Source organism: Ailuropoda melanoleuca, chromosome 8, assembly GCF_002007445.2.
Source record: "Ailuropoda melanoleuca isolate Jingjing chromosome 8, ASM200744v2, whole genome shotgun sequence".
NCBI classification, from domain to species: Eukaryota; Metazoa; Chordata; class Mammalia; order Carnivora; family Ursidae; genus Ailuropoda; species Ailuropoda melanoleuca.
Genome location: NC_048225.1, coordinates 71,728,628 through 71,741,792, shown reverse-complemented (window position 1 = coordinate 71,741,792; position 13,165 = coordinate 71,728,628). Strand labels below are relative to the sequence as shown.

The 13,165-nt window shown below is 35.9% G+C and overlaps 1 protein-coding gene across 2 annotated transcripts in view; it reads right to left on the bottom strand.

Annotated features, from left to right (window-relative positions):
- MAEL (maelstrom spermatogenic transposon silencer) overlaps window positions 1-13,165 on the bottom strand; it is a 39,277-nt gene that overhangs the window by 12,336 nt on the left and 13,776 nt on the right. For both annotated transcript variants that reach the window (XM_034667725.1, XM_019808056.2), the window contains 6 exons: window positions 12,067-12,166; window positions 10,967-11,122; window positions 9,746-9,787; window positions 1,490-1,614; window positions 685-739; window positions 424-565 (listed from right to left, as the gene is read on the bottom strand). In XM_034667725.1, coding sequence (XP_034523616.1) covers window positions 424-565; window positions 685-739; window positions 1,490-1,614; window positions 9,746-9,787; window positions 10,967-11,122; window positions 12,067-12,166 — 620 coding nt within the window. The remainder of the gene's footprint in view (window positions 1-423; window positions 566-684; window positions 740-1,489; window positions 1,615-9,745; window positions 9,788-10,966; window positions 11,123-12,066; window positions 12,167-13,165) is intronic.

Genomic DNA, 13,165 nt, shown 5'->3' with positions numbered 1-13,165 from the left:
GAGGAAGAAGCAGGCTCATAGCGGAGGAGCCTGATGTGGGGCTCGATCCCACAACGCCGGGATCACGCCCTGAGCCGAAGGAAGATGCTTAACCGCTGTGCCACCCAGGCGCCCCTCACTTACATATTTCTTATATGTAAGTCTAAGAATTCCATGTAATAAAACATGTTTAATTATATTCTTTCATCAGCACAAAAATTCTAAGTGATAAAGCACCGTTTCAGTGATTTGGTAGTGTGTTTTGTTTTTAGTTGTAGACAAAAGGACAATGTATCAGACAATCAATGGAATCTTACTATTCAAGGAAATGATTCTGAAGTTTCATAGGAAAATACTGCCTGTGATGAGAAAGGAAAAACTAATCCTGCCATATTTCCCCAATTCAAAAAGTCAAAATCACTATTACAAAATCACCATAAATACCTTGTGTTGCTAGAATAATCCCACATGGCCACATCTAGGAGGTTCCGAACCCAGGTTTTAGAGGGCTCCTTAAGAAATTTTTGCTGGTAGATCCCCACTACAAGATCTTCTACAGTGAGAAGTTCTAGATTTTGCCTGATTTCTTCCATTGGTAAATAGAAAAAGACAAACAATTACTGAATTTAGGCACATAGAACATATATACCAAAATGGAAATACAGATGTAATTGTGCACTTCAACAGTGACCTAGTTTTACTTACCTGATGCCTTTGCCATATGCCTCAAACACCAGTTGACTCTTGCTCTGTCATCAGACTGGAGAAGGGAAAAAATTTACTTGTATTTTCTCCTACACTGAGTTAATTTTAATCAATTGCTGTCCTTTCAAACTGAGGAGGTGGGGGTGGAAGGAAGGGAAAGACTAAAGAGTTTGTGACAACTAAATGAGAACCATAAAAAAGAGCAACATGTATTTTAAAAGACTACTACTTTTAATAACCAGTTACATTTATAAAGCAACGGTAACAGACTCTGTGAAAAGCAAGGGGGAATCTAGGGTAGGCACATGAAGAAATCAATGTTCAGAAAAAGATAAGGTAATCTGTTCATGGTTACACTTAAATAGCAAGGTTAAAACCAGTTCTTCAACTCTTAGCTAAAAGAATTTAGACAAAATGAAGAATAAAGGCTCTCAAAAGATTACAAAAGAGGGTCAAGAGACTGCTACAAAAACAGTTCTGAATAAACAGTAATCTCACTTAGAAGGACAGGTGTACAAATTACAACACACTTTTTTCAGAGTAAAAAGATACTGAGAAGATATTTCAGCAGGAGAAACTAAAAACATGAGATCAAAATAGAAATACATTCAGCTTTTGCAGTCTTCAGAATCCCTCTAATACCACAGAAATTATTATACCTAATCACATTCAAAACAATTCAGAATGAACATGTTTTAGCACACATAGCTAACATACAAGGAAATTTTACTTTCTTTGGGTACCTTTCATGGATCTTTCAGTATCTAAGTGGATGCCTTAAAAAAAAATTCTTACAATGAATTACCTTGCAGTAGATAGGTGGCCAGTTTCCTGGGTTTGGGTGAATAAACCTATAAAGGTTTTGTAACACAGTTGCTTGGTTATGCCCAGATTCAAAGTTTGAAATAGGAATCTTGTGACTAGAATCACCTGAAGGGAATACAAAGGAGGAAGGAGTTCAAAATTTGACCAAGACAAATATTACGAAGTAGGTAAGAAAGTAGGGGTACAGGAAGACAGCACTGGGTAACTCATAGTTTAGCACTTGTACCAAGCCTAGTTATGGTTAGGTACTTTCTATAATTTATCCCATAATCTTAGGAGAAAGGGGATACACACATATTAGAGAAGACACAACCGACAATCACAGAAGTTAGCACAGCAGGTTAATAGTTGGCAAGCAATGGAGCCAGGACTCAAATCTACGTTTCTGCCATTCCCATCTTCCTTTCATAAATGTTTTATATATAAGGCTGGAGAACTTAATAGCAATAACTGCTTCTTAAAAAGTTGTACGATTAAGATTTCCACTTCCAGTTTAAAAAAAAAAAATGGACCAAGTAATTCAGACCAATTTCCCACAAAAATCTCATACACCTGAGAATATCAAAAGCACATACAGTAGCAAGAAATTATTAGATCCAGATGAAAGAGAATACAGAAATCCAGAAAGGCCCTCCAGAGAGTATAGCTTTGGGGGCAACTTTGTCCCTGCAGTTATTTGCCGATTCCAGAAGAGGAAACTGAATAGCTGAGAAGTGTGCTTTTGACAGCTTTTGGGACCTGGTTTGCTAGGCCCGCTGTTATCTAGCAAAAGCAAATCTAAATCCTCTCTGGATGAAGGGAACATCATTATAAGACTCAAATTACTTTGAAATCATTTTTTTAGTGTGGCAGGGAAAAGGGTAGACGGGAAGGTGGGAGAGGAGAAGCCTGAGAAACCAAGGTAAGCTAGAGCCTCTGGAGTAATGGAAGGGGAATTTCCAGTTGCAGTGCTGAGAAGCGAGCAGCTGAAGCAGCAGCTTGCAGACCTCCCAACAAAGCCTACAAAGATCTCCAAGTTTGGATTTGCCATAGGTAGTCAAACGACAGAGAAAGCCTCAGCCATAACCATCAAACTTGGATCAAATAAGCCTAAAAAAATTGTTTCAACTCTTGCTCCAAAAACCTTTTCAGCAGCAGCTTTTTTTTTTTTTTAAAGACTTTATTTATTTATTTGACAGAGATAGACAGCCAGCGAGAGAGGGAACACAAGCAGGGGGAGTGGGAGAGGAAGAAGCAGGCTCCCAGCAGAGGAGCCTGATGTGGGGCTCGATCCCAGAACGCCAGGATCACGCCCTGAGCCGAAGGCAGATGCTTAACGACTGAGCCAGCCAGGCGCCCCTCCGCAGCAGCTTTTAATGAAGAGGAAAACAGTGAACCAAAGGAAATGCCTCCAGAAGCAAAGATGAGAATGAAGAATATTGGAAGGGATAGACCTACATCAGCAGGACTAACTCCTTCAATAAAGGAAAGCATGGTTTCTCTGATAACCAGAAGCTATGGGAGCAAAATATAAAATCTTGTCTCGGAAATGTCCATGACCAAGACAAATGATGTGTTTTGAAACTGGAGTTTGGAGTGGGTTTAAAGTTAAAAGGAATAGTTTCCTTTTTTAAAGAACGGTAAAAGAATATCCTTGGAACCACCCCCCTCCTTTTTTTTAAGATGCGGTGGTGGTACACTAATAAATAAGAGTTTGAGAAATTAGAGTTAATTTATGTTTTGTATTCAGATTTCAAGGCATTTGTTAATTTTGTAGTATCATGTGATTAGTTTCTAAAAGGTTACAGGTAATTAAAAATCAGAAATGGTACTTTTCTAAGAATTGCATATTTTTTAAGACACAACTATTAGCACATTAAAAGGGAGGCAAAAAGTTATTGTGTATTTAAACTGCAAGCAATTACTCTTTTTTTTTTTAAAGATTTTTTTTAAATTTATTTATTTGACAGAGATAGAGACAGCCAGAGAGAGAGGGAACACAAGCAGAGGGAGTGGGAGAGGAAGAAGCAGGCTCCTAGCAGAGGAGCCCTGATGTGGGGCTCGATCCCACAACACTGGAATCACGCCCTGAGCCGAAGGCAGACGCTTAACCGCTGTGCCACCCAGGTGCCCCTGCAAGCAATTACTCTTAACTCCCTTATTTACCTACACTGGCTCCCAGGAATAGCCTTATAGAGAGGGAGTACTGTATTGGGAGGAAAATGTTACTGGAGTATATTAAATTAAAATACAGTTTTCCTAATGGGCATTTGTTTTGTTTCAAGTCATCATAAATGAGGTATTGCACTGCTATCAGTTGGTACAGATGCTTAGCTCTTGAAAAAATTTTTAAAAATTTTATGTAGATTGTTGCATATTTGAAATAGCCCACTTCACCTTAATGGGTCTTGTCTACCTTCATTACTCTTCAAAGACCATTTGCTACCAAAGTAAATCAGTATCTTGAAAGTGCTTCCCTTGGTTTTTGTTATTAACTAGTTCCTGTAAGCATTTCCACCAGACCCGAGGCAAATCACAAAGAAGCTCTTTTCAAATACAAACCATCACCAAAAATTTAAGTGTACGTATAATAAATATTTGGCTGGGTTTTTTTTTTAAGGTAGAACCAAAAAAGCAACACTGTATGAAGATAAAAAGGAGAATGATGTACTTTCTGTAACTCTGTTAAAGCTTAAGTTATTAACTTGTGAAAGGGAATTTGATTTGGACTTAATACAAGAATTCTTATTTTAGCCCAGTAATAGGGTTCAAAGTGTATACGTATTAATCAATGACCTCTCAAAAAGTACAGTTTAGGTACTGAAGGACCAAACTAAAATGCATCTTTAAACATACCTTATGGAATCTCTGACCACATATACGTTGTTAGATCTATGTATTGTAGGGTTTTAAAAAACTTTTTGTACATTAAATTTTTTCATGTGATAAACACATCTTTAAAAGCATAGTCACAGATAAAAGAAACATACAGTATAATGATTTCCTTGAAAACTCCTGCAGTGTTTAATCTGGAGGCAGCTTCAGACTATTTTATTGGTGATAGCTACTGGCTGAGCTCTTTTAATAGGTAATAGAGAAGCAACCTGTATATATTCTTAACACTTTATTTGCATTTAAGTTTAGAGTAAGCCCCAAATAAAACAATGGAAATGTATATAGAACTATCAGTTCTTACATGATTTAATTATATCAAGATATATGAATTTAACTTGCTTTAATGTGAGCAAACTTTCCGCTTTTATCCATTTTACTGTTTACATTAAAATAACAACCCTCTCCTACATGTTCTTTTCTAGACTCAAATGAAATATCAACCTAAGGTCAAGATGGGAGAGAAATGACTGAGATCAAGGTCTTTACTAAAATACCAGTATATCTGGGGCACCTGTATGGCTCAGCTGGTTAAGTGTCCAACTCTTGATTTCTTTGGTCACGATCTTGGGGTCCTGAGATTAAGTCATGCTGGGCTCCATGCTCAGCAGGGAGTCTGTTCAAGATTCTCTCCCTCTCTCCTCCCTCCTCTAAAATAAATCTTAAATGCCAATAAATTTGTCATACTAAAGAAAAAAAATCATTTTTTTCAGTCTATATGAATAACCAGGTGCATGAAGAAAGAAGAATGAAAACCAAACCAAATTTGGTAGAAAGAGATCCAAAGGTACTCCAGCTGCTGAAGTTATTCAGCACAGATTTTAAATAATCATGCTTATATCTGAGGAGGTCAAATTATGAATTTTAGCATAGTCATAAAAAAGGTACAGAAGAGTTCAATTTCTGATAATGACAGACTAGAGAGAAGCTGAACAAATCAAACACCTGCTTGAAAGCACGGCAGAGACAAAACCGCAGTAAGGAAGTAGGGGTCCAAGACCCTGAAGAGGGAAAAATGCTGGAGAGCTTGACTCTGGCATTTGGGTGCATTGGTAATTTGGGCATTTACCAAATCTCAAAGAGGAGATTTAAAGTCTGAGAGAATGAGCAGTTTTCAATAGACCTAGACTTGTAAGAATTAAAAATATTACTCCACGGGCACTCTTGGTCTCTGGGTTGTGGGTTCAAGTCCCATGTTGGGTGTAGAGATTACTTAAAAATAAAATCTTAAAAAAAAATCTTACTCCAGTATTACTTGAATATTTTTAAATTACATAATATATACAATTCTCTTCTGGCTTCCATTGTCTATGCTATGGAGTCAATTACAAATTTCACAGATGGTCCTTTAGTGGTCATCTGCCTTTCCCCCTTTTTTAGAGATCAACTAGAAATAGATGGGACTCTTAAAATATATGAACCCAATTCTGTATTATCTCAATCCCTAAAACTGAGTTAAAGTACTCTGAGAAGGCTAGTGACAGCAGCTTTCTGCCAGAATCAATCATAATTTTTTTTTTTTTGGAGAGGAATAACAAGTTTTCCTATCTACTGTCCTCACTCAAAAATAATCAGACATATGAAGAGATCTGATACCTTGACTGAACATCAAGAGAACCAACAGATCCATAAAGACAACCTCTATAATACGGTTATCAGTCCTAAGACTTAAAATGTTCAGGAAAATAAAAAATATTGATAATTTCAGCAAAACCATAAAAAAAGAACCAAAGGTAAATTAAAAAAACTAAAGACACATTCTCTAACCCATGTTAGAATGGCAAATAACCTTGGTGACAAAACTAGGTAAGATTAATCTCAGTCTTTAACATGATTGCACAAATCCTAAAACAAAGTATTAGCAAACCAAATTCAGTGACTATATTGGGTTTGGTGCTGGAATGGAATGTTGGTTTAGCATTAGCAAGTTACCAGACGAACAAAAGATACAAATCACGTGAGACACAGAAAAACCATTCATTATATATAAAAAATTGTATAGATTAGAAAAAAGTCATTTCACAGATATGACTACATAAGGAATTTACTAAAAACTCAATTATAGTTTAGCAATGGCTGGACAAAACTAAAATACAAAAGTAAATAAAATATTATTTTAAGAGATATCACTTATAAATAACAAAATTTATGTCATAAATTAAACGATATTAAAATCATTGTGAAGAAAATGTAAAGTATTGTAAGGCATTACAGATCTAAAAAATCAGAGTAGACCCCTGCTCACAGATAGAATTACGTGAAGCTGTCAGTCTTCTCCAAAAGTGATCTGAAGATTTAAGGTAATTCCAATCTAAATCTCAACAAAGCTTTTTGTAAAGCATAATACTCTGACTGTATGGAAGAGCTAAAGGGTCAAAAATAATGATGATGTTCCAAAATAAAGTCAAGGAACTTGTCTAAGTATTAAAATACTGTGTTCAACGGTATGGATACCAAAAACCAAGCAGAGCAATAGAACAAAATAAAAGATACCAAAAAGACCCAGGCATCAACGGAATGTGGCACTACACACTAAGGAACAAACTGATTATTGAATAAATGATGCTGAGACAACTGATTATCTACATGGGAAAAAAGATGAAAAAAATCTCTATTTCACACCATACAGAAGTCAATGCCAGGTGGATTAAGAACTTGGATATGAAAAACAAAACTTAATAAAAACTATCCTTTATGGCCTTCAGGTAAAAGAGGATGCTTAAAGAAGACACTAAAACTCCTCAAAACATAAAGGAAAAGACTGATACATTTACTAAATTAAAAATAAACACTTTTATTCATTAAAAGACACCATAGGGGTGCCTCGGTGGCACAGCGGTTAAAAGTCTGCCTTCGGCTCAGGGCGTGATCCCGGCGTTGTGGGATCGAGCCCCACATCAGGCTCCTCTGCTATGAGCCTGCTTCTTCCTCTCCCACTCCCCCTGCTTGTGTACCCTCTCTCGCTGGCTGTCTCTATCTCTGTCAAATAAATAAATAAATAAAATCTTAAAAAAAAATAAAAAATAAAAAAAAATAAAAGACACCATAATGACAATAAAAAATACAAGGCACAAACTGAAAATAGGTATCCGCAATTAAATCAATAAGCAGATACATAATAAAATTCCACAAATAAACATGAAGGACAGCCCAATAGAAAAATTAGGAAAAGGTAATATTGAGTTAAAAAAATACGGGTACAGAAAGAAGCACGCAATGTTAATTATATAAAAGTTCAAAAAAGCAAAATTAAATACATAATTTAAATAAATATGTATTCACAGGATGCCTGGGTGGCTCAGTTGGTTAAGTGTCCAACTCTTGGTTTTAGCTCAGGTCATGATTGCAGGGTCATGAGTTTGAGCCCCAAGTCAGGCTGTGCACTGGGCACAGAGTCTGTTTAAGATTCTCTCTCTGCTCTTCCCCTCCATCCCCCCAACTCCCACTCATGCGCACTCTCTCAAAAAAACCAAATCTATGTATTCACAATAAAACTATTCAGGAAAAGAAAGGAAATGATTAGCACAAAATTTCAAATACTGTCTCTCTTATAAAGAGGGAGGGGGATGCAATTAAGGAGAGATATAATGACCTCCAATGATAGCACACTGCCCTTATTTCTTCGGCTGACTGGGGAATGCCCTGCTGTTCATTAATACTCTTTATAATTTAAGTCAATGTTACCTTCTTGGTGTATGAAGATTTTAAAAGCTGATAGACCTTTTGTACAGGAAGCTGAAAGCAGTTTTTAAAGCTTTGCTTGTTTTAAAGCAGAACTTCTCAAGAAAATTAAGCAGTAAGATGGAGAGAATCAGAGCTCCCCTGGTTAAAGTGGGGGAGAATGAGAAGCACCAAAGACCTCCTACCCCCACAAACTCATACAGAACCTGAAGGACCCTTCCAAGAAAAACATGGCAGTGAGGTGGGGAAATCAATAGATTCCTTAACAACACCTCTTCAGAACCTGAACTTCTTTGATTCTGATGTGCTAAACCATGGTGCCCATCCATGAAGTGCTCACTTGAGTTCACTTATGCGTATTTCATAAAAGGCCAGGTAGCACAGGAGCACGTGAAAGGTCTGCATGCAAATTCCTTAGCTTCTACTCACTCTGCATCCACATGTAAACCTGCTCCAGTGTATTCGTCTATGAACCATGATCTTTTCCTAAGCATCAGGTTGATTACACCAGCATCAGCATTTTTAGTGATGTTAACATAGCCATCACTCTAATACAGTCATTTATTTATCTTTTTTTAACTGGCATACCTCCCAGGGTTATCATATTGGCAATTTAAAACCTGTCTAAATTGGCGAGCTCCAAAGCAGGTCACTGATGAGCTTTCCTGAATGAATTGTGTTAAATTAGTTTGAAAAATAAATTAAGAAAACATTCCTAGAGTCTTTAATAGGTTTCTGTTAATCTGGTTAACTTGAAAATGTTGTAAAAATAAGCCTTAAAAACTTTTTTAAAATCAAGTATTTATCAGAACCAAAACAATCAACAGTAAGTCCAGTGGCACTCTCACAAATTAAGAGTCTGGCAAATAGCAAGGATTCCAGCGCACTCAATAGATGAACCAACCAGAAACAGCTTAAGTAAAAATGAAGTTAATTCGCCAGCTGTTTCTATTTTTGTCTTTCCACCAGCTATTTCGTGAATAACCTCAGATGATGTAACACGTGGGGGAGATTAGCTAGGTTCACACTTCAAAATCTACAACAGAATTTTTCTTCTGTATTATAAATGTTTTTCATTCAAAGCTATAAAGGGACCAACTAAAAAAATTTGCCCTTACCTTGTTCCACATTCTACTGCCCTGATCCCAGGCAAACAAAAAAAGGTCTAGCACGTATTTTTTATTAAGACCAGAAAAAACTCAAAGGACATAACCAAAAGGGACTCTAAAATATTCTCTTTATAAAGAACAGCATTATAAATATAACAAAATACCTGCTTGTTATGACAGTTTTGAAAAACTTATTTCTAACTTCAAACACTTCTATAGGCTAGTTGTTTACATTTTTAAGTAAAAAACAAAACAATGACACTTTTGAATATAAATTAAAAATAAAACTATTATCATGATTTTCATTATAACCACAGAGAAAACTGGTTAAAACCTAGTTCGTAAAAGAGTTTAGCTCAGAGCTTAGGTATACAGTCATATCCTTTGGTATCCCACAAGTCTATTTAATGTTTTTAAGGATCACATACACCATCTACCATTTCTATGATGATTCTCCAACAATAAGGTTATTCTTCCCCCGATTTATGTTCTCTGTGTCCATGTAAAGCAGTAAGTCTTTACCAGTTAGATACACATTCAATGCCTATTATTCTACCCCATTCCCTTATACTTACTTGCAGCCTGACAATGAAAGCGAAATCCTCGTGGAATTTCACCTGTAATATAAAATATTTTGTTGAGAGAAGCTCTCTGGTTTTACTATAGCCATATGCCATAGGATGACCAAGTCATAACACAGGTAGGTAATGGCTGTTGCTATGTGAAAACACAAAAAAAATTAAACCTTCATAGAGTTGTTTTTTTTTTTAACCAAAGGAATGACATTACAGAATATTGGTATATTGTCTAAACTACTTTAAAAAGGAAGTTACTCCTTACAGAAAAGAAATAGTAGGTACAGAAAACTTGCTTAAGGAGTCTTAGCGAGGGGTCCGTGAGGCCCTTAAATCAGGGCCTCATGTACGTATATCTCACCAAAATGAAAGAAAAGTCTCCAAATTCAATCTTTTTAATGTTTTACAACCATATGAAGAAAAGTAGTTATTTAATTTATCCTAAGCAACAGCTCTCACAAGTGTGAGTGAGATGATTATTTTCTCTGTCATCAAAACATGAGAAAAAGCACTGGCTTATTCTAATGAATTTTAAAGCAACCGACAAAACTAAAGATGAAGTTCTTCTTTCCCCAACCTCTACCCCTTCACTCTTCTTATATACATCTCCCACTTGCCTTTAAAGGTACACTGGTCCTTTACCCTCCTGGGAACCTAACTGAATCCTATGTCTTCATTCCTATTTGGTTTGCTGGAGTGGAACAGCCAAAAGAGATATTGAGAACATCTGAGAGACTACTAAGAATTAGGATAATTCCATACCTTCTCCTGTATTCCTTAGAGCAGTCAACAATAGGTATTATTCTCACTTTACAGATAAGCTAATAAGTTCAGAAAGATTAATAACTTTGCTCAAAGTTACAAAACAACGGCAGGTTAAAATCTAGTGATCTCCGAGGTGAAGGATGGGTTAAAGGAAAAAAAGAACAAAGGCTCTTTTAGAAAATTCCAAGATGTAAGGCCACAGGGAAGCGAACAGGCTACACATATTTCAGGCATACTATCCACCCAACTCTAACGCTTTCTTGAGGCTAAAAGCTTAAACTAAAAACACTCTGTGTGAACACCTAGTTCTTAACAATTTTTCAACCAATTATGATGAAGTCTTATTACACTTTAAGAATTATACATCAGCCCTTAAGAAAACAAATACTGTTAAATAAAGTCAAGATTAAATGCATACTGTTTAAGATCTAGCATCTACTCACTCTGACTACTTACCAGGATTTATAAAACTGTGGAAATCTGCCATAATACCTCCTTGGAGAGAATATTTAACACAGCCTATTTCACAAGGGAGGAAGCGCTGTTCACAATGAGGAGGTAGCTCACCATGGCTAAAAATGTTCAAAAAATAAAAAATGCCTCCAAGGAGAGCTAAAACATAAATAAATAAAAAGAAGAAAAAGGTAAGACAACACAAACAGTTGAGAGTTTACTCCTCTACAAAAGCAAAAGTTTTAGAACCATTTTCCTTGTGTTCCTATAATCCTAAGAGCTGGAAAAGAGAAAACTAATCATCTGTACCAGATAGACGAATCAAAATTTTTATAATTACACTTATCAAGAATTACAGTAGTAACCACTCTGCATGAAGCAACAAAATTATTCAAACTTGCAGCCAGCTCTACATAACTTAGCTAAACATAAGCCCTGAATTTTAGGAATGACTTAAGAAAAGCTGTGACCCATATTCAACAAATACAAGAGGTTTGGAAAATAGGGCCACGTAGAATCAGTATAGAAAAACTCTGATATAAACTATGGACAATTTAGTTCACTCTTCACACTTTTTACCAATATACACAAGAACACCGATAAATTCTCTAAAGGAAGAAAGAAATACGAGAATGTGTGAAGGGCCTTATTTAACAGGATTGGCCACATTTAAGACTGTTAAAAATTTATTAATCTTCAACAAATTCAGAACACAAAACAGCCAGAAGGAATAACAAGGACTCTCATTAGCTAAGTTCTTTTCTAGGCCAGCTCAATAATTCAACCTCTTTATAACTTAAATGTATTTAAGAGTCTAGCTACAAACACTTAAATCTAAGAAATATATTTAGTAACATATAAAGTGGTTATTAACCAAGAGACCAGGTTTTTGTATAAAACAAAACAAAATCTCTCCACTGTTATTTCAACAAATGCAAATTACCCCAGCTTTTACAACTTTAGCACCACCATATTTCAACACTTGTAGTCAATTATTCTGAAATGCAGGATCAAAATGAACAGAGCACAATTACTGATCAATATTTCATAGTGTTTTGAGCACCCACATTTATCTGAGCGTTCTGCTTTGAGGATTACTCTACCTTGATCACTTTTTAGAGACAAATTTGACATATCCGGGGGTGAAACATTCTGCCTTGGTACAAGCATGCCTGGCTGCCTCATTGGAGTAGAAACAGGTTTCTAAAGAGGAAGAAAATAATTGATCACATACTCACACTCTTAGTGGGCACTTTACACAAATACTTAAATTTAACAAAATAACTGAAAAACAGTTCACAGATTACTTCAGTAACCTCTGTAGGCCAATGAGCCTGATGAGTAAAGTAAGCATGTATTTGTCAGGGACACCAACATCCAAAGGCAGACAAGTGCAAAATCTATAAATACTTCTGAATCAAAAGGTGAGTGGTAAACAACCAAGTCAACTATTGCTGAAAACGATTTGCCCACCACTGATAATCTAAATGAATCCCACTGAATCACATAATACATGCCAGCCCAGTGGCCAAAAGAACATCATTCGACAAAGTACTCTAATTTGTTTTTCATTTAAAGTAAAAAGCCAATCATGCTGACTTCAAGACTCAATGAGGGACGTATACAACACGGCTTACGTTTTGAAGGGAAATGTCTTATAAGAAATTATAATTTAAAAAATATATACCAAGGTTCTCCTGTATAACTAAGTACCAATTCAACCGATCAGAACTTCTATTCAAACATACATCTACAAAATAAAAATCTCTCAAACCTAAAGCAAGCAAAGCTCTCTTGAATTTTTAATCCAATGCTGACAGTTTAAAGAATGGAATTTTACTATGTAAGAATGGAAAGAACACAGAGGGAGGGGGCAGAGTCCACAATTACACTGAATTTTCCTGATACAAATCAACAAGAAAATTTTTATTTAGTACTTTATCATTCTACTACACATAAATTTACCCAAATCAGCTTTATTCAACTGTTACCTCTAAGGCATACTAACATTCACCAGCATGTGTAAGTTTTGTTATTTCAATTTTAAACACAACGGCTTGCCTGGTTCCGGGTGTCATTTAAAAAGAATGGTCCAAGCTACTTTTAAACATAAAAAAAAGGGAGGGGTCTTTAATCATAAAGGGGTTGAAAGGAACCCTTAGAGACCATCTAGTACAAACCTTAAAACCCAACACTCTCATC